Here is a 22,242-nt window from a genome sequence, read left to right as displayed (position 1 = left end):
CCAGTGTTTCCCAGCCTTATCAAAGTAATGACATTATTTCTTTTACAAGTAAAAAAGAAAAATACCACAGATAATGTACAAACTTGTTAAACTTTTGAATGACAAAAAAACTTAATAGGTGCAACATGCAATAAACCAATGCTGCATACAATCCAAAATATTTTAGACAGCAAAGTTTGAGACTTTTACACATACATTTTGAGGAATATTAAAGCTTACTTTTACAGGATTTCTGCATTAGTTTTAGTAAAATAGTGACAAAATAATTCCTTTTTTGCCTTTCTGTTCATAAAGGATTGTATAATATTCTTCACAAGCATGAGTTACATCTGAACCACAAAAACTAAGAGAAATTTTTCACACTTCACATCCAGGACTTTGGCACTAATACAGAAAGAAAATGTATGGAATATGTAACAATGTCAATGAAAAAAAAACCATGGTAGAAATAAAGTGTTAGGGTGTTAATGGTGAGTACTTGGTATTTCTTTCTCTTTTTTTTGCCATGTTACTATGCATAGGTTAATTAAGCAACTATTGGTAAATCATATGGTTCACACTTGTACGTAGTTAACACAGTTGTCACAGTAATTCATATATTTCTTTATTACAGCAAATGTACAACATTCCTGATGTAATTCAATGCAAGAACAACATTTATATGTAAACATAAACAGAGGGACATATTAATATTAAGCATTACTGATGTCATTTGCACTTGAGATGAAATAAAAACTGGGAGGAGGTGGGAGTTGACGGGGGTTAAAGGTGGTGCAGCAGCAGTCACTGGCAGAGGTTGAGTTTTTTTTTTTCATTCCTGGAAAAGTTTCACTCAATAAGTCATAAAAATGAATAACGATAAAAAATACAGATCCAGTGAAACCCATGTATTAAGAAAACGGTACCTTTTACAGCCTGGAGCTGATCGACGGAGTGTGAATGGTCTTTGAGACGGCAGCGCCATTGCTGCCCCCTGCTGTTAGCACCTGTAGCTGCACCTGATAAACACTGTCTCCCTGAAGGCCATGAACCGTCACTGATCTCTGTGACTGTGAATAAGGTAAATAAAAAGAAGTAAAAGTTAGTAGAAATAAAACATAGAAAACAAAAAAACTCCAAAACTGAACTGTTTCTGTCCCACCTGTGCGATCGTCTGTGTCTGGGAGATCAGCATGTCATCCTGTCTGTTTCTGGCCACTGTAACTGACTGCAGTGTCCAGGTGAACTGGAATCCCTCCACTGCTGCAGGGTCCAGTGCATGCTGGGACATCTTCCAGCGGAATGTGGAGACCAAAGTGTCGTTTACTTGTTCGAAGTCAGCAGTGAGACGCTCTGGCCGCAGTACCACTTTTCGGCCTGACAGGAGGCGCTCTAACACAAAGACAGAGCAAACCGTACCTTTAACATCCACGCAACACTACTCAACAAATATTCAATTCTTAATCTGAGTTTCATTGTACTGACAATAATTCCAATTGTGAATCGACTTAATTTAAAATAAACCAATCAGGGAATTCTTTGACAACACATGTTGCAGGAAGCACTTAACATACATGTTTATAAAGAGGCATTAGGAGGTCATCTGACCGGTGAAGGTCAAAGAAACACCGCCTTTACATCTGTCTTTAGTTACCCCTACCCTCTGTGGTGCAGGCCAAACTTTTTCCTCCTCTGACCCTGATCGAAGAGCAAGTTGGGGTTGTAACCCAGGCAACAGCCTCTGACCCCGGGTCAGCCTTAATTGCCACGGCGACCTGGTACTTACAGGCAAACAGCAGACCTGTGATGGTGTGATGGGTGCCCTGAAGGGACAGGAAATCAAGACAAGTCAAAAAAAAGTTTAAACCAGGTGTGAATAAAATGTTCAAAAATGGGGATGAATGAACATGAACCACATCAAGACGACTACGTTTGGGAAACCTTTAGAAATGGATAATTGACACCTTCAACCACAGATATGGTGTTTTTCTTGACTCTTTGTCTTTTAAAGAAGAAAAAGTAGAACTGAGATCAGTCTGGAATGTTCTCCATATCACCTTTTCCATGTCCGATACAGACACCAATGCTGTAACCTGGAGTATCTGCTGTTGCTGATACCAGTCCATCCACACCTTCTTTTCTCCTCCACTAAGTGTTCCATAATAATACGTGTACTTTGTATATGTGTACTCAATATAAACATCTGAAAAAATATAAATATATTGAAACTGAAATTAAAACAGCTCACAGTGTGGCTGAAGTTATTATATGTATTGAAACTAAACAGCTCACAGTGTGGCTGAAGTTATGCAATACACAGACATTTAACATTTCTGACAGACTCAGCAGCACCATTCAAACGTCCAAAAATGCTGTTGTTAAATCAGGACATAAGGTTCTCCATGGTATATTATTTTTATTATTATTATTATATGCACCTCCTGGGCAAGATCGAGTCCCGGTTAGATCGGCTGGTACCTTCTGGTGGACTCACCACCCACAGGAAGGTTCAGGGGGGTTGGTACGGAGCAGTGTGATTTGGGTGGCGGTCGTGGAGCCTGCTGCCCCCGCAACCAGGTAACGAATAGGCGGATGAAAATGGATGGATGGATGGATGGATCATTATATGCACAAGGCTAAGAATAAGAATTGGTTGTAAAATTGATGTCACTTTGACATGAAGATGACGCAAAAGAGAATTTAATCTTGCTGAGAAACTGAAGTCTGCAGATAAACCACCACTCAACTACCAGGCACCCCCCGCTCACCACTCCCCCACAATCACACACTGTTGTTGCTGATTAAAATGGTAACTGAAGCACCTAAAACCCACACACACTGACATATTTACACCGACAGGGTTACGATACTGTAAATGTGATATTACACAGAAACCTTTGGCCGAGAGACAAATTTACGCACCAATGGAGGAGGAGAACATTCCGGGTTGATTTTGAGTTATGGTGATGAAATCAGATCTCTAATACACACACACACACACCCATAGAGTTCCAGCGACAACACTGACATGTGAAATACCAGACACCTGCGCACAATTTGCCGGAACACGGAGACACATAAAACTGAGTGACTGGTAGTCATACCTGCACTGTTGCTGTTCTCTCTGTGTCTGTAACATTAGTACCGCAGGTATGTGGATGCCACCGTAAAACGTAAGGGCCGGGGTGTTTCTGTCTGCCTGTAAATCAAAAAGAAAGAGTGAGAACCAGACAGATACACAGACTACATGAGTGGACACGTATTTATGCAGTACACCAGGAGGTACACCACAGTTTACTACAGTGTTTCCAACCTTTGAGAAAATGTCCTGATGCTAACACATTATAGTTAGTTCAACTTTAACTTCTATTTTTACAGTTGGTTTTTTTTCATCCAGTTGGTGAATAATGAGTTACTTTTTATGTGAAGTTTTGGCCTTGTTTAACTGCAGACAGAAATTATCTGCTCAGTGATCCACTTGACTAGCCTGAAATGATTTGTCAGCTTCTTGGTCCTGAGCTGGAGACACACACACACACACACACAAACTGTCTTAAATCAGTGACATTGAACCAGAACAGTAGAACTGCGGGCCAAGTACGAGGCCAATGAGCTGAAACAGACTCAAAGCCTCAGTGAGCCAACAGCTGATGCAGACTCAGGTCACCGTTCTCAGTCGGTGCTACTTTGTTCTTACATTATGTTTAGATGAAGGAATCTGAAATCAGCTGATGCTGACTTTTTATACATTTTATTTTATTTTTAATTTGATGCTTTCCCACAGCGTCCCTTCGATAGCTCAGCTGGTAGAGCGGAGGACTGTAGAGGACATTCCAGTCATCCTTAGGTCGCTGGTTCGACTCCGGCTCGAAGGACAAAGCTTTTTGTCAGGATTATTAAGTCACTCGTCATCAGTGAACTACAGTCACTTTGATGTGGATTAATCATAATAATAATAATATGCATTATTATTATTATTATTAGTAGTAGTAGTATAACAAACTGCTCTCGTTTTAATATTTTTATGTATCAGAGTTGTCAAACCAGTGGCCTGGGGACTATTTGCAGTCTGCCAAAATTGTTTTTCGGTCCACCCCTTGATCATCAGGTTACACTGAAATCTGCTGAATAGAACAACCTCTCAACCTCACCACATCCATCTGGACATGTATCATGCAACAGTTAACTGACTGTTGAGACCCCTGATGTATGTGATAGACCTCTGTCTTAGTCTTTTAGATTGGAACCAAAGTATTTTGTAGTAGCAATAATGGTATTTATAATAATTATAATATTAATAATAATAATGTAATTTTTTTTACTGACCTTGGTTGGGCCACTTCCAGAACACCTTGACCTGCAGTTGGTTGTCATGGTAATGAGGCGCAGCAACCTCCAGCCGCAGTTTCTCAGAGTTGGGCAGAGGTTCAGCTCGAGGATTTGAAGAGGTCGGTGAAAGGTCAGAGGAAGAAGGGAGCTCATTGGAGAAGTCATCACCTGTTGGTGGAGTGGAGAAGTTTGAAACATCACAGTAAAAAGTGAATAAAGATTTTTTTTAATTATTCAAATCTAGAGTACATAATTTACAAATAATTAATGTGAATTATTCATTAATAAACCGGTTCAGTAACAGTAACAGTTAAGACGGATGAACTCTGTTTGTGTGACTGATACATGAAACTTGTTACGCTCCATAAAACATCCTCTGTGCCAAGAAAATCATAAAGTGCTGACAACAGTGCAGCTGGATGTTGCTGTTAGTTTTGTTTTTTTTTTAACCCAGACCAGTTTGACACTCATTAGCTCAAAGATTAGCGACCTTGATTTATTTATGCAACGTGTCAAACTGAGTCACTGATTAAAGCCACTAAATTACAAAAAATAAAGTTCCATGTGATGTGATTGTTAGGCTGTAACTGTGTGCAGGGCTGACCAACAGGTCACTCATAAATTCTTCTGTTGTCTGGACGAACATTCACACAGCTTTCCATAGTGTGTGTATAAGTGTGTACTGTAGGTGTGTTTAAGGCAGTACTTTTTGGCAGCCCAGTGGTAGGTGGACAGAATTACAGAATAACTCTGAACCATTAGGAAAAACATGACATCACTAATGTTACAAAGTTACAAAAGACATATTAGTAAAATAAAGTGCTCCAGTGTCGTCCAATATTTCAGTTTGAACCAGATTAATTATGAACTATAGGAAATTCAACACCCAAAATATATATCTGTCACCAATTTAAAGTTTAATTGTACAAGACGTTGGGTCTCATAGTTGTGATTACACCAGCTGGAATGGAACTGTGATCAAATGAAGCCTTTTCTTACCTGAATGACCTATCGTTGTGAAAACCATTTGAACTCTGGGACTTTTGAGCCTCTTCTGCCCCCAGAAGGTCACTGTCTGCACTGACAAGACGTAGGACGCAGCAGGCAGAAGACCCTGCAGCCACAACTCACACTGAGCCTAGGACAAGAAAGACGGCATCGCTGATAAATATACAGTTTGTCCTAAGACTTAAAAAAAAAGACAAAGAAATGTCATCACACACAATTCAAACAGCACAAATGAAAGCTTCTACCAGTGTTTCTTCATCATCATCATCATCATCATCATCACTGGTGGTGACCCAGTTATTGACTGAGGATGCAGAGCTGATGTGCATTAGTCTGCTGTTTGACTGACAGCTCATTAACAGACTCTTAAACTGTCCGTCCAGTCCATCTGTGTGGACATGAGCTAGTCACAACAGACTGATGCCTGGATGATAACAAATCTCTCTGTGGTCACGTGTGTGTGTGTGTGTCTGTGTGTGTGTGTGCATCAACTGAGACTGGTGCGTGAGAGTGCAAGTTAAAAGCAGTTATTTGGTGACCTGCTGTCCAAATGGGCTTTAAGTATTTCCATAGCTGTGATAGTCAAAACATATGGCCGGTACAGCTGCGTGCATGTGTATGCATGTGCAGGAGTGTGTGTGTGTGTGTGCGTGAGAGTGGGAAGCAGCGACACAGGCCTGGATTTCTATTTTAGCCAATAATGTGAGTGGACATCATATGTAAAGGATATATATATCTATATTTATAAAAGCACTGATTCAGCAGAGGGTTCTAAATCTGAACGACTTCGACTTCCTCCAATTTCCTCTGTTCGTCTAGATTTAATGCTAAGTCTCTGCAGTGCTGCGTGAATTCCTTTGGCGAGAAGAAACCTGGGGAATAAAGTGAACCGTTTTACAATAATGAGAATAAATAAGGCAGCAGCATAAACTGTTGAGTCTCTACGTTATATGTTGCTGATGCTGCTGTCCATGTGTGTGTGTGTGTGTGTTTGTGAGCGTGCATGTGTGGATGCAGCTGTGAGTAGGAAATACTAGTTGGGGGGGGTCTCGTTTAAATTCCAGTTCTCCCAGTCAAGCAGAACAGAGGACCACACTACAGATAAATGGCTCCACCAGGCTGAGTCTGGGATCACCATGACTACTTCAGATGACCAGTCCAATATGACTGTGCTTACATGAAAACTTTAAAAACTCCACTGTTTACGCTTTTGTCCCTTTTCCTTAAATTAAGTCTAAACTTCAAAGTTGACGTCGTCTCAGGACCAAGGGTTCAGCTCAGGTTCTCCATCGTTACTAATTGGTGGAGGTTAAAGGGACGTTTGAAGGTTAACTGAGCCAAAGTACAGACAGGAACAGGGTCTTTGTCAAAGCACAGCAGCCGAGTAGCAAGTTTTACAGCAGTTAAATAATATAGACTTACTATAAAATCTTCTAAAATCTTCAACAAAGTATATATGGACTCCAGGATAACAGTGATCACCAACTGGCAGGTCAAGGGCCAAACTCGGCCCACCAAATCATACAATCCGGCCCAGAACTGGCTTCTCAAATAAACATTAAATAATTTACTTGGATGAAATTCTGATTTTTTTTTTATTTTATTTTGTGTCTTCCCCCCAAGCTGTCTGTCCAGAAAAATTCTGGCACTCCGACAAATAAAATTGGTCACCCCTGCTGTAACCTACCATGTCTGGAATCAAACCCTTAACCCTCCGGGTGTATGACAACTGCAAAACCAAATTTAAAGAATGAAACACAATTTCCTCACTTTAACCAAAGCTACAGATGACAAAGGTTCAGTATCAGTATCGAATTCCCTCCGTAGTAGCTGCCAAGTGCATGCAAATCTGAAATATAGGGCAACATCTCAGCTGGAGGTTGTTCACCTTCGGCTGCACTTGAGGTAAACATGCAACAGAACGTCAGGACAGTCACGTTCCAACTGCCTGAAAATCAATGTAAACGTCTTCGGTCGCATGTCATTCCAGTGATGTAAAGCTGGACCAATGCTGTCCTTGCCCTCTAACAAAGTTATGTCCCACAAAGATAATGGCCCGTCTGCCCGAGGGCCATACTGCATTTTCAAACCCACCAGAAACATATGCAGAAAAACTCTGCAAAAGCCCTGAGTAGAACAAACCGGTGCCAACCAGCAATTTCAGGGTAAATATGTCAAAAGCAGATTTAAAATACCGCACATGTAAAAAAAGTGATTTTGGTTAATACATCAGCGTGGATGATTATAAAACCACATCCACCAAACACAAATCGACTTTTACAGTTTCATCAGTTCTGGTAAGGATAGGATGTGGGTAAAAAAAAGAAAAAAAAAAGATTAGGTAGAACAGCATGACCATGTTTTTGTAATCACCTTATTTCTGCTCATTATATAAATCCACATCCCTAATTGAAACATCTGGGCAGGTTTTTTTTTCCTCGACGTCTCCATCAAATTCACATTTGTAGGAAGTTTTATTGGACACAGGTGGATCAGCAGGACCTGAAGTCATTATTTAAGGTCTAATATTAAGAATAGAATGAGAGAACCAGCTGCTCACTTCAACTGCGTCTTGTTTATGACACTGCAGCTCCAACTCCACATGACAGAATTCCTACATAAAGATGATGTGAATATTCCAGCAGGCACTACCACATGCACACAGTAGCTTTTTTAACTCAATGTGTTTTGTTTAAACATAGCAAAGGCCTGTAAAACTCACAGCAGGATTCTCCGGCACAAAACAAAAAGTAAAAGGCTGCACATGCCTGTGTGACATACGTGTTTACAGGACTAGTAAAATTCTCAGGTGCAGCTACAGACCCCAGTAAAAACACTGACTTACTTTTCATCTCAAAGGTCTGTTTTTCAGAATTAAGCCTTTATTCCCACTGTTTCTACAACAACAATTAATTAATATATAATTCTGTTATATTGATGTAAGAATGATAACTCTAATTATTTGTTTTCATCATTCATAAGCATTTATACCAACTGGTGGCACGAGGGCCGAATCTGGCCCGCGACTGAATTCCAAAATAAAAACCCAATAATAATGAAATAATAAAATCTTAATAATAAAAACGTACGAAACGAAAAAATGTTTGGCCCTCCGACAAATATAGTTTTTGGTCCCTGATTTATAATAATGTGGATATAACAGTATGTAAATTTGTTGTTGTCGGACCAAGCTAAACCGCTCGGCGCCTTTCTAAGATTGCACCCAACCACTACATCTATTCATAATTTAATTGTAATTAATTTATATGATTGTTGACATTTTTTTTTTCACAAAAACTTTTGTTTTAAAAAATCAGAATCAAGCGTTCTCACCCCTTGAGTCACCCGGCTGCTGCTCTCCTTTTTCCCCGGCTCAGCTGTGCGTGCGTGTGTGGGCCGCGTGTGCATGTTGTTCTGAACCAAATGTGTGTGTCCTCTCAGTGTGTGGGTGTGTTTATGGGCCGCATGTGTTTGTCGAGACATCCAGGTGACTCTGTAGTTGTGCACAGGCAGGTCTCCTTCACTGGGGGGCTCCCAGCGTATCAAGACCATGACAGGGGCCACACTTCCCTTTGACCTAGACACAGGAAACAGGAAGTAAAGAAAACATCACAACACACACGTAAACAGATTAAATGTTGACATGTTGGGGGACGTGAGAGGGGGGGGGTCAATCTGTCATTAACTTCAGGTTTGTGTCATATGAGGGTCAGAACGTTTGCATCATCGTGTAGAACAATTTAAATCTCCGCCTGTGCTTTTAAATATTTTACAAGAATGTCAGTGACGGTATGTCTGGTCTGACCTTTACACGACCTCCGTGGAACTCCTGTTTTACATTACACCAACATTAAAGTGCTACTATTTACAGCATGAATAAACAGGGATGAACTTTATAATGCATGCAGCTGCACATCAAGACCAGGTCTGATTACTATTAGTGTCTAATGACAGACTACGGCGCTGTCACTGGTTATTCCAGTCATCTTTCATCAGTCCAGATACCTCTCTGTGAACTGGCCGCCTGTTTGTGAACTGGTCCAATCAACAGTCTGGTTGATGACTCGAACGTTGACTGGAGGCTCTGGAGGTGAGGGATCTGTAGAAGGAGACGGGGGGGCTGTTATTTACTGAAGTAAATCATCATCCGATTAAATATTCACTCTTTCTAACCCATTAGAAAAACCCATTGCCACACAGTCATGTGAAATAATTCAGATGAATTCTGATATAGCTGTTGGTGCTAAAGTTGTCAGAAACCATTAAAATCACACAAAACGTATTAAGATATGGCAAAACCACTGAAGAAAAATAAGTCACTGCAATTTTTGAATTATCCTGTGGCTTATATTTGGTTTCACATTCATCTTACACAATCATAAAATACTGCAGTCACTTCTTTGTGTATTTTTTTTTTCACAAGATATTTTTAGATTGGAAAAACTCACTGGGATATTTCACCAGCATAAAATTATTAGTCTTTTAAAATAAAACAGTTATTTGACGCTTAGTCTGTGATGATTGGAGTTGATTTAATCATATGAAAAAACATTCACACATTTTCATTTTTATTACAACCACCACAATGTGATACAACCCCTGGTAGGCTGCGTACTGAATTTAGCTGCACGAGCTCAAAAATAAAAATATAACTGTCTTTCTTTCTTTTCTCCTCAGTTTCTTTAGAATTTTAAATCCACTCAGCTCTTTCAAAACTGATGGGCATCAAGTTTATTTATTTTAAAATAAGCAGCGGCCATTTGCAACTTTAATTGAATTGTCTAATAACTTGAAGTTTAATGGGCTACAACCGACAAAAAACCAACACAGCCCACGTGGGAGGGAAAAGGCTAATTTTCTACAGCCTCATTCAGGTAATTGAATTTTCGGCATCAAAGGTGGGCGACACTGGAGACGCCCGACGCCTCCTCTGTTCAGTAGCTGCTGCAGTACAGACCAAAGAGAACCACCGCTAGTCACTGTTTGCCTTTCAAATGAAATCCTGAGGTCACTGCTCTCAGCACTGGCTCTGTGTCTGGTTAGAGTCTCAAATCCTGGTCCTGTATGTGATTAAAAAGACAAAATGTATCTGATTTGAACTACATCCCCCGTGGCTGGCCCCCCACAGGACCTGCAGGCTGTACTTGACCGACCCAGATGTCGAGATCAAAGTTAGGACAACGTATCAGGTCTGCAGGAACCAGCCTGTTTGTGTTTGCGTATGTGTGTAGAATAAACAGCACGTCTCTTTGTTATTCATGTAATAGACAGCGTTAGTACCGATGGGGAACATTACCCTCAACATGTGAGCTCTTTTTAACCTCAGATTCTCCCTGTATCAGTTCAGTTTGAAATGATTTTCCAGTCCAGAACATATACACAGAAGAGCTGCCAGGAAGCCCTGTGGAAGTCTAACATCTCAATAGACAGGAAAAGGTTTTTGAAAATCATATTCCTTCTCTGGTTAACACGGGGTCACACTGCTGGAACCTCAACAACTCCGGTATCTGCCAGCTTCCTGATTTGTAACCCCTGACCCCTAGCCCCTGACTAATCAGACTAATGAAGTGGAAACACAAGACTCTGACTGTGATCAGATGGTATTTGGAATGTTTAAGTGTGTCTTTAACCTTTGACCCCGGCGACTGAAGTATACAAGAGTGCACAGCATGAAAACACACTTGTCTTTTTATCCATGTGGGGACACCATTAGACAACATGGATTTCTGGGCTCTTTAACACTGAGCCCAACCAAACCCTGGTGCCTACGCTAACCTTTAAAGCCTTACCTACCTTTAATGGTAGCGCTGCATCCTATAACCTGCTTTACTGCCACCTAATGGGCCTGTTTTGTACTAGAAAATACATTCCACTTTCCTTTAGAAGTAACACAATCACTGCTCAGTGATCAGTTTTCATTCTATGGTTTATAATTCTTATATGTATTTCTTGCAAACTGAATTAAATATTGCCATATTTCCTGTAAGAACTGGGAAAGCTGTTGTTACCAAATTGCTTCATTATTAATAATTTTGTATTCAACACACACACACTGAAGGAGTGGTGCAACAACATGCAGATAAATAAAGTTCAAGCTGACACCACCCGTCTGTCTGTCAGCTGTATATTCTGTTACAGAGCTCTGCCAGTTGGCTGAAAACATTTTCCACCACTTGCCTGCACATCATCCAGACCTGCAAGACTCTCCTTATATTATGTTGAAAAAAAAAAAAGAGACAGAAATGTGAATGACACTGATCTTCTCAGCTCACTCTTAGCGAGAAGGTAGTGTTCTTTCCATATGTCCAACCACTTCACTGGGCCGATGGGCGACCAGAAGCTGCCAACACACAGGTTGTAATGTTTATAAAGCTCTGCAGGAGGCGCACACATCTCCACCATTTCATGTTGTGTTGATGCCATTGGAAAATGCAATTCCAGACGACCTCGTACTCCATAGCTGATAAAGAATTTTTTTTTCCTATGCTGCATCCAGCCTGAAGTCATGATTTACACGAAAACATGTTCTAGCCAATCCTGGCAGGGGCTTCATATCTCCAGCCAATCCTGGCAGCAGACCAGTATGATCTAAGCTGGCGAGGTATTACAGCGGGGACCTCCTGTGGTTTGTGAGTGTTTTTGTGCGCTTCTGACTGTCTTTCTCTCCCCTTCACTCTGTCTCAGGAGTGATTTGAGATTTTCACTAAGGCAATCCATTTGATGTTTAAAACATACATGTGTACGTTTGGCCCCTCTGAGTGTGAGAGCGAGGAGATTTACTGTGCATCTAAATGTAAATTCCCTTTCCATGTTGACTGGACCGTCTGTGCGTTCAAACTAAGACACAATGTGAGTTCCTTCTGTATTTCTTAAGTGAAATGAGCTGAGCTGAGAAGAACACCCTGAATGTTTTTGGTGACGTTTGTTACCTTTACTGGAGATGTAGTGTTTGCTCGGTGTGGTGAATCCTCTGCTGCCTTGGCTGTTGATGGCCGCTACTCTGAACTGGTACCAGCGCTGAGGTCTCAGATCTGATAGAACCACCTCCTCAGAAAGACTCTAGAAAAAAGAAACATCTTTTGTGTTCAGGTATTATTATTATTTTGAGTGCTTTTAAATAAGTTTTGTGTTCAGGTATTATTATTTTGAGTGCTTTTAAATAATTGACTTAAATGTAATCATTTAATATAATAAAGCTGAAATCAAAAATGTATTGAATTGATGTGCAGAGCATTCAATTCAGAAGATTACAGCCTGAAAAACTGACCCTCCCCTGCAGAGGGCGCTTTAAACACAGTTTAAAAGTCCTTAAAGCAAATCCAACTGTACAAAACGATCGACCAAAAGTTCTGCAAACAGTTGGACCAGACATAATTGGGTCAAATCTGATACTAGCATTGACCCAGTTATGACTTAACTGCCAGAGTTCGGCCATTTGTCTCTTTAACAGCACAAATAACCACAGCCACGATGCAACTCATACACACTGGCACAAATACACACACACACACACACGTACACACAGAGACATGAGCTGCCATCTATTTAAGTCCATAATGAGCGTACAGTCAGTCAGTGTCAGCCGGTGGAACGACTGTGGCTGCCTGTGGTTCCTTTTTAAGCTCTGCTTATTTACCTAACCTCACACAGGCACACACACACTGGTGTGCAGCGTGCGCGCACACACACACAAACACACACGGTTTACCCTGGCAGAGTGGCACAGTGGCTGGGGGTGGAGAGGGTTAGACACCAAGGCAGCAGACTGATGAGGTGGAAACAGCCGAACATCCTTCTCATAGCTGAGAAGTTTCATCATTGGAGGCAAATTGAGAGTTATGAGGTAAAGATAGGCTGCGAACTCTGCAGCACTGTTGACTGCACCGCAAAGCATGTATTATAGTCTGAGAGACTACACATCTTTAAGTTGCCTTTTTTGATGGAATCAAATTTTTTTTTTTTTTTAATTAAACATGAAGTTTTGTTGATTTTTATTATTATTATTTTCCTCTCTCTCTCTACCTTATAATGTTCAATTTTCCTCTCTCTCTCTACCTTATAATTCTCTTCCACACAGCAGTAGCCGGGCTTTGACGTTATTAAGATCTCTCACAGAAACACCTCCCTTTGTGGTCAGGGATTGAGCTCTTCATCAAGATCAGTGGTTGTAGCCGACCTGCTAATCCCTAAATAAAGGGCAGTGATGAAAGGTGAGAGGCAGCTGCTGCAGTTACCATGGCAGCAGTGGTCCACGGAGTGGCATGGTCTTCACTGGGATGGATGCCCACGTTCCAGCGGGACTGGAGCAGGTAAATAACGGGCTCCACGCTGACGTTGAACTTTGACAACCACAAAACCTTCACGTGACCCTCCGAGTTCTCGATAAAACTCATCTCTCGTCGAGGCTTCAGAGGCACACCTGAGGAGAAGAGACAGAAAGAGGACGACACTTGAAAAGACATTCACATTTTTTTATATTTATATAATAATCTTTGGACCGCCCTAGTTTAACCTGAGCTCCTCTGATCAGCTCATTTCCAATCCTGGCCATTCTCACAACCATAACAAAAATCTTCAACTCTGCCACCTACAGCTTAGCCTCCTGTTTTTGGGACAGCGCCACCATACATCAGAGATGGTGTCACCCCTGTGGCTACCCTTCTGTCACACACAAACCCAGGAATGTCTTCACCCAACCAGCGTTCCTAATCTCCATATCTGTGCAAATTCAATTGCTCTGGAAAACGATTTGTTTAACAAATAACAATTTTACACAAAAATCTGAATAAAAAAATGAATTCATGTTAATTACATTTTGTCATAAATCTGATCCATGCAAATCTACTATATAGACCTGAGAAAGGACTATTTCTTTTTGCAATTTAAATTGAAAAAAAAAACAAGAGAAATTTTAGACTGACACAGTGATCACTTCATCCCACTTCACCAAACTATGCTGGTGTAAAAGAATATAAAAACAAAATAATAAAGTCAGAGGGACTAAGGCTAGGGATCTTTCCACCTTTGTAAAGGTTGGCTGGGGCCTGGCAGGTGTGTCCACAGCCATTGGAGCAGCACTTTCTGGGGGAGGGACAGTGTTGGTCGGTAGAGCAGCTCTCCACACAGGCTGCTGCAAATCCTGTGGCTCGCTGGGGCGGAGGACAGTCGCCCTGACGGGACAACCTCAGGGAGGTCAGGAACTCCCTGCTCATAACACACTCTGTTTGCTTCTGAGAGACACGGAAAGACAGCGAATGAGAGTGTGTATGTAATTGTTCTGAGGACAAATGACACACGTCAAAAAAACACAGCAGAGGTCAAAGTGTTTCTTTTGTCTGAACGTCTAAACTCTTTGAAAGCAGCCCTGGAACTATGGTATGTGCGGGACTGACTGAGTGTGTGTGTGTGTGTGTGTTACTGTTTCTGTACACACGGCTGCTTATTACCAAAATGTAAACATGAGCTCTAGCTGATAGTTCTGAATGACCCTGTGTTCCTAAGCAGCCAGCCAGTCAGCCATCCAGCCAGTAACATGCTCCAGCTACTGTGATGAAGAACTAAGAAAACCACAGCAATGGGTTTTGCAAATAATCATTTAGGGCCACACACACACACACACACGTGTACGACACATGAGCTGCATTCAACAGCTCATAAACATTTTATTCATATAATTCTTGCATAAACACACACACAGCGTCTGCACATAAAGTCTCGTGCCAACGACAGCACGAGTGTACGGTTAAAGTGACATCACCATCTTTACTAAGTCTGACACACACACACACACACACACATCTTACCTCACAGGGCTTTGGAGACAGTGTCTTTCTGACGTCCCACAACTCTCTGCACGGCTGAAGGCACTACGCACCGACAAAGAAAAAAAAACACAAGGATTAGTAAGAAAATATTCACAGCCTATGGAAAATGTGTAACATTGTTGTTGACAAATCTCAATCTCCCCCTCCATCCCCTGCAGGTGGTGCTATGTACAACATTGGCCCTCAAAAGGGAACCCGCATCTGGTCCACTCTACGCGGACCGTGAGCTGAACATGCGAAATGAGGGTTATTTTCTTTTCCCTTACTGTGTGTTTGGGTTTGGTCAGAATGTGTAAATGTGCTGTCATCTCCATGTCAACAACGTGCAAAAGTATAGGCTGTAAACTACAACGGCACTGTTTTTACCTTGACCCCAGAATCACCCCAAATATTACAAACCCAGCTAATAATTATATAACGTTTGATTTATTTGTAGATTATTTTTCTGTTTTTAATTTTCCGTTTCACAAACGGGTGGGTCTGGTGGTGTTGGTGGTTAGTTCTCCTTTGCCCTTTGACTTTTAAGAATCGTTTAAGAATCCATCTAAATTATGAACTGTCAGGACATCTCAGCGTTACAGATTTTCCCGTTTAAGCAGGTAGGGAAAAGAAAGAAGAAAAAAAAGCAGCTCCAGCTCACATGCCCACATTCATCTGGTTCACCACCCCAGTGAACTGGTGAGTGATGGTTCTTACCAAATTAAAAGCAGACAACATATAAAAACTGCGGTCTCACCCCAAACCTCCATCCCCTCCTCCCTCCGCCTCTCTGTCCGTCTGTCTCCCTCAGCTCCCCAGTGGTCCTGGCTTCAATCATGCCTTCAATTTATTCCCTCTCACCGAGTCCAAGGGAACAAACAGAATCAACAAAAAGCCATAAAAACTTCATCTTTTCACAAATAAATGGCTACTGTTGCGTGAAAGTCTCCTCCACAACCTCAGGATTGATTTAAATGGGCTCATCAGGAGGCTGATGATTAAGTGCTTTCACAATGATAACTGGGACGTTAATGTTTTCAGCAGAGCAGCGTTGAAGAACATTCAAGCCATCATTTCATGTGCAGAAAAGGCAAACACAACATGGAAACCTGGTAACTGGGAGTTGAGAGGCATCAACAAACCAAAGCCAGCGAAGCCACATGGGCGGAGGTCTAAAGTAAATTCTTAGCATGGAGTCTGATAGCTGTTTAATGTTGGACTGACGAGTCATTTAATCCAAGTCATGGGAAAAAAAGAATGGGTTATTTTAGAGTGATTATCTGACAAATGGCAATCTAGATGTTCATGCAAGTTCCTGTACTCTAACAATGTCAACCTTTTGTCTCCTTGGTGTCTGAACACTAAGAAAAACGAGACCAAGACACAGAGAAGGGTTTGTTTTTAGCAATTTGTAACTTTACCTTAACCTTACAAACACAATACAAACAAAAACCGTCTTGTCTAGCCTGTTTATAGCACAACTTGAAACGAACCTTTTTACAGAATTGAAGATGTTATTCAAAATCACGTCAACCTGCAATTTGTGGTCAATAAGTTAGTAGTTTTTTTCTGAAATATTTACTGCTTTTGCCTAAGACAAGTGCATAAACTTTAATGTTGCGGTAAGAAATTTATACATTTGAGATACATTTTTAGATGAGGCCAGGAACAAAGATAGCTGTGTGTGACTACTGCCAGGTGGAGAGCCACAGTTCCATCAAACTATAACAAAATAATGGCATATTCCTGTTTCAATAACCTTGTTCCATCAAAAATAGTAAAAAAAAAAATATCTGAAAATCTGAAACTTATAGACAGAATCTTAAAATACAGCCCAGTGAGTCCATGTTGTGGTGATAAATCTTAATATCCACTGGTATTTAAATATGTCCCATAACGGCCAGCATGTGTTTGAGGGAACTTCAACTTCTGATCAGATGCCTGGCTTGCGTCAGACCAGCCTCAACGATCACAGACACAATGCCGAGCGATTCGTATTTTTTGGACAATGTAGCTGCTGTTAAAACATTTGAGTTGATTTATCTAGATTCATCATGATTAATCATTTTTAATTATAATCAATCCACAGCTGTTCTGTGATTAACTGGGTTAAAAATACAAATAATTTCACAGCCCTAATCAAAACCAAACTCCACCACACCACCTCGCAGGCTCTGACAAGCTACACATTTATCAAAATGTACAGACGGAGGAAGTCGTCAGAAGACGGGGAAGGAAATGGAACAGTGAGAGGAGGTGTTTGTGGTTTTATGTGTCAGTTCATATGCATGCACGTCAAAGTGGGAACTCTTATTCGAACACAAGGGGTGTTAGAACATTTAAGGACTCCCAGTTTAGACATCACAAGCAGCACATTGTGTGTGTTGCACTTCAAAACTTGCCATGTTTCTTTATTTCCACTCGTACTTCCATCCAGGCGCACCACAGCCTTCATTCTCCAACCAAGTATCAAACTCTCACTGCCACCTCTGCAGCCAGGCTTTGTCCAAAAAACACACAGCTCTGAGAGAGTTGAAAGACTTTTGAGCCTGTTGCTCGTTAATGATGCATCCCTAAAGGAGTCTGGGTAGACGCAAAGGTAGTCCAACACAAACAGGCACACACACACACACAACTGCACCACTGCATAGTGATCCTGAAGGGCGATATGCTCTTCAAGGTGCTTTCATGGGTCTCATCACTCTAACCCGTGCTGGGTTGAGTTTAGGCCTGTCGAAATCTTTCACCAGACAATTGCTTTCCTCAACACTACATGCTTTGTTCTCCCTCCTCTCCTACTGTCCTCCCACTTTGATCTGTTACAGACATGTTCCATTTTTCATCCCTGCTCTTACGTCCTTTACTCCCCCTATCAGCCCCGTATGAGGTCCTCAGGTATTTCTGTCCGCAGTCTCCACGTCATCACTGCTCTTCTCCGTGACCTCTACTCTCATCTCCGTCCTTCCTTCATCTCTCCCGCTACCACAGCTTTGTTCAATTCTCCTCCATGATGTCCTCACCTCCTCTCCCTGAAAAGTTCATCCTCCTTCACTGTGTGGTGGTGTAGTTCACACGTGGCACTTCGTACACGCCTGATGTTTTTCTGACGGTGCAGGTTTACGCAGATGTTTTCCATGTTTTGCATGTATATATGTTTTACAACGGTACTTTACACTCACGCGTTTACAGACAAGGTGTGGTTTAAGAGAACTTTCCACCAGAGTGGGAAAGAGGGGGCTGTTTCTTCCTAGCCACATTATTAGGGGCACCCTAATTTATACACTGCATGTATAAATATGTATACATATATATATGTATAATGGGGGAAGTGAGGCTGCAGAAGTTGGGAATTGAGTTTTGACGCCAATGGACCAGACTTCAAAACACAAGGTATAGAGGTGGCACACATTCAGCACTTCTCAAATATCACTTGTAAATCCCAGAGGTGTGATGCGTGTGCATACGAAGCGCTGAGAGATGAGTGAAGCCCTTTGGCCTTGAAGGTGACACGATGACTTATGTGCGAGAGAGTGCAGGGGATGCAGCAGAGGTCGCAGAGGTCAGAGATGTTACTGTTTAACACACCAACACGGTGTAAAAGCAAAGTCGAGATTAATGGCCCCGTGTGTCTACATGTGTGTGCAGTTGGCATATGAGCTGCACTGATACCTGTTTAATAATTGATCACACTCACACACACACACACAGACCCTCGCTCTTCTCAGGCCTCCTCTGGCGTCTCCTGCTGTTTTACGGCCTCACCTGCCACCACGGGGGGGGAGGAGATGAAAGACAGGGAGTGAAACAGGTCCAGAGGGAAAAGAGAGAGAGAAAGGGAAGAGGCTAACATGCCAGATGTGCTCCTTCTCCCTAGATGGTCACCAGTTCAGTTGGTGCAGAGTGGGAGACTATTTATGTTAAACTATGCGTTCAGCCTGTCATCAGCTTTTCAGAGTTTATGTTCCATTTTCACATACTGTGAATGAAACATTCAGAGCCGGGTGTCCCGTTACAAAACCTGAGAGTTGGTGGTTCACCACGGCTAATTGCCTTTTAATTACTCTCCGTGAAGCGATTTTCAATTGTATATGTATAAAGTTCCTAGGTCCACACTGACTGAAGCTCTGACTCTTACATCCTGCCGTTGTAGTTCTCTTGAGCAGGTAGGCTCTACGAGAAGCAGAGGATTTATTGATCATCGTACAAATAACTGAAACACCCAGGGGAGCAAATGTTTTTCGGGTGTTTGCTCAACAAACCACACCCCGGCCAAGGACAAGGAAATGAACTGGCAAACGTACAATGACGTCCCTAATCCTTTATCACTGGGATAAATGGTGGGCACACCTAACAATTGACAAGTGTCATCCTTGTGTCGGAGCCATGTTTTTTGTGTCTGTATCACTCTAAAGTTTCTCTGCCAAAGTCGTGACATACTGAGAATTTTAACAAAGAATTTGTAGTTCCCAATATCAGCAGACCACGTGGCCTAATGGATAAGGCGTCTGACTTCGGATCAGAAGATTGAGGGTTCGAGTCCCTTCGTGGTTAATGATTGCATTAGCAGTGAGACCCTGTACCAATTACAGATATTATAATTATTGATACATTTAGAGAGTGCATAGAATAGCACTCTGATGTTCAGTGTTATAAGTAACATCGGAGTTCTTCTATTCAATGTGTCTAAAAACTTTAGCCATTGAACCTTTTTTGAACACATGAGCAAAAACGACAGAAACAGGCGGTATAGCGACCCAACTGACCTACATCATGGCTCTGCATCACAAGTGTTTGTCCCAGTCCCTCAAACACCTGGTACGTATTACTGCACGTATACGTCCACACGTTTGTGTGTCTGTCAGTGTTTGCCAGTGAAGCCCAGAGATAAAAGACGGAGGAGGCGGGGAGATTGACAGATGGAGCAGTTGACTGAGGGCTGTTGAGGGCTTTTTAGTGATCTCCCATGTGTGTTTCCATGAGTGAGAGTCCACTGATGATGTGACACGAACCATATGAACTGGAGCCACATCTGCCGGGAATCTGCCTGAAATGTTCAAGGACCGAACACGAGGAGGAATTCAACATCAACACTGGGCCTTAACACTGTCGTTGTGTTTAATTTTTATGTCTTTCACTTGTACATGACAACTTAGATCATGTAGGTTTTATGTTACACGTATTAGGTGAGAACAAGCAGAGATGCTAACGTTCCAAGTTTGTATTAGGGCACAAAGAGAAGTTAAGGAAAAACAAATTTGATTCCATTAAATAATTTGTCATAAGGGCACAAATTTGATTCCATTAAATAATTTGTAGAAACTCCTCTAAAGTTACGAGCTCCTTTGGTGAGGAAACGCCTGGGGGCGGAGCACGTGAGCCAAACAAGTGCACGAGCGTGGTGAAGTACAACTCCTGGACAGAGCGTGGTACAGAGAAACTGACCCTAATGTGAGCGCACCACGAGACAGACTTCCACAACTTGTGGAAATGGAGGAACAAAATTGTGATTATAGTCACAACATTTTGCACGCAATTTATTTTTTAATTTGTCAGAATACAACAATAAAAAATTAATAAAATAGAACAGTATAAAAAGGCAACAGAGTGACTGGGCGGGCTGCCTAATCCTCCCCAGTTGCATCAGAAAACCTCCACACTAAGCATGTCCCGTCTCATATCCTGTGAACACACTCGCCCTGGGAGCAGTGCTTCAGCAGAGCTGGACTGCTTCTGCTGTATAACTCATTATTTTGATGAATCTTTGCAAATTTGGCAATTACATGTGCTTCTTTGTGGTAATTTATTTTTCTTGGCCCGCCGCGGTGATTTTTTACAAAGTGGGTCTTATCCATTTTCAACAGACCGTAAAAAGGTAAAAATTAATAACTTTGTGGTTTAAACAAGCACGAAGAGACACTGAGCATGTCTGTGCAGTATCAGGGCTGTCTGAGAGGAAATATGTGGTTTACACAGCGTCAGCCCACACTGGCCCGCTACTGAGGCTGTTAGTGAAAGCCTGGTTACAGAACAGTGCCACACTTGTAAAGTCCAGCATCAACTAATGACCCAAGTTAAATGTTCTGACATGGTACGGGATGAAATGCAAATTTTCTCTGTCGTTGTTAAACACTAAGTGTCAAAAAAAGAAATGAGTAAAAAGGGGGGAGAGGAGGAAAAACAAGGAAAGAAGAACATAAAACTTTGTGTGTTTGTATTTTATTTTGTTTGAGGAGGACCTGGGGGCTGCTGAAAGTTAACGTCTGATCCTTGGCCCAGTGTGGTATCCCCTGCAACTGTTTGATGGAGGGATTTTTTGGGAAGGAGTTTCTCTTGGCTTGTGTTGACATTAACCTCTACTAACCCCATTACACACACACACACACATACGCACACACAGATACTTCCAGAGGTTGCATGAAAGCGCTCCTGTTTTTGCCTTTATCTTTATCTGACTGTCAAACGAATTTGTAGCAAATGCTTGGAAATGCTTGCGTAAAGTGAAATATGACGCAGGTGTTCTTCAGGCCCGAGTGCTGAAGCCTTTATGTGGTCCAGGACATGAACGGTGTGTTAAATGAATGGGAAACGTGACAGAATCTTTCAGGAGGTCATTCGTACTCAGTGAGGTAATGCAAACATATGGGACAGTGTCTTTCCCTCTGCTCCACCCGCTGCCTTTGTCTGTGTCTACGTGATGAGACCGCTGGTTCAAAACACCCACAGCCATAATGTCCACAGAGCTGTGACTAAAGTGGAGCTGCAGCAGCACACAGGACAACCTGGCAACTAAAAATACTCGTGGAAACTCCCCTGAATCAAACAATAAATTTACGCACGCACAGGAAAAAAAGAAAAGCTACTGGCAGCCGGTACGAAGTGAATAAACAGGGGCTTAACTTTGCTCCAGTGAGGATGGATAGATACAGAGGAGTTTTATTTTAAATAAAAACACATTTGATTTGGTATTACAATAGTCATGCGGTGGGTTTAAAGATTCCACAGAGGAGGCAAATAAGAAAAGGGTTTTCTTTTCCTCCTTCCACTCACTCAGTCGGAATAACAGATACATGTATAGTTGTGTTTCTGCCAGTTATTTATGATAAATGCAGCTGGACATATTTTC

The 22,242-nt window shown here is 41.7% G+C and overlaps 1 protein-coding gene and 2 non-coding genes across 3 annotated transcripts in view; 2 read left to right on the top strand and 1 right to left on the bottom strand.

Annotated features, from left to right (window-relative positions):
• Nucleotides 1-904: 904 nt before the first annotated feature.
• The window catches only part of anos1b (anosmin 1b), a 31,737-nt gene continuing 10,399 nt past the window's right edge, over nucleotides 905-22,242 (bottom strand). The window contains exons 4-15 of the mRNA XM_008332897.3: nucleotides 15,120-15,182; nucleotides 14,339-14,546; nucleotides 13,551-13,735; nucleotides 12,246-12,375; nucleotides 9,322-9,415; nucleotides 8,650-8,893; nucleotides 5,308-5,446; nucleotides 4,306-4,476; nucleotides 3,084-3,178; nucleotides 1,640-1,802; nucleotides 1,142-1,371; nucleotides 905-1,049 (exon numbers count right to left, since the gene is read on the bottom strand). Coding sequence (XP_008331119.1) covers nucleotides 909-1,049; nucleotides 1,142-1,371; nucleotides 1,640-1,802; nucleotides 3,084-3,178; nucleotides 4,306-4,476; nucleotides 5,308-5,446; nucleotides 8,650-8,893; nucleotides 9,322-9,415; nucleotides 12,246-12,375; nucleotides 13,551-13,735; nucleotides 14,339-14,546; nucleotides 15,120-15,182 — 1,863 coding nt within the window. The 3' untranslated portion in view covers nucleotides 905-908. The remainder of the gene's footprint in view (nucleotides 1,050-1,141; nucleotides 1,372-1,639; nucleotides 1,803-3,083; nucleotides 3,179-4,305; nucleotides 4,477-5,307; nucleotides 5,447-8,649; nucleotides 8,894-9,321; nucleotides 9,416-12,245; nucleotides 12,376-13,550; nucleotides 13,736-14,338; nucleotides 14,547-15,119; nucleotides 15,183-22,242) is intronic.
• trnay-gua (transfer RNA tyrosine (anticodon GUA)) lies at nucleotides 3,768-3,854 on the top strand. The gene is given in 2 exon segments: nucleotides 3,768-3,804; nucleotides 3,819-3,854. It is a non-coding gene; the product is annotated as a tRNA-Tyr (tRNA).
• On the top strand, nucleotides 19,598-19,670 carry trnar-ucg (transfer RNA arginine (anticodon UCG)). The gene has a single exon. It is a non-coding gene; the product is annotated as a tRNA-Arg (tRNA).

Source organism: Cynoglossus semilaevis, chromosome 2 (genome assembly GCF_000523025.1).
Source record: "Cynoglossus semilaevis isolate Cse_v1.0 chromosome 2, Cse_v1.0, whole genome shotgun sequence".
NCBI lineage: Eukaryota > Metazoa > Chordata > Actinopteri > Pleuronectiformes > Cynoglossidae > Cynoglossus > Cynoglossus semilaevis.
The sequence above is the reverse complement of the archived record's forward strand: the minus strand, read 5'-3'. Positions and strand labels throughout refer to the sequence as shown.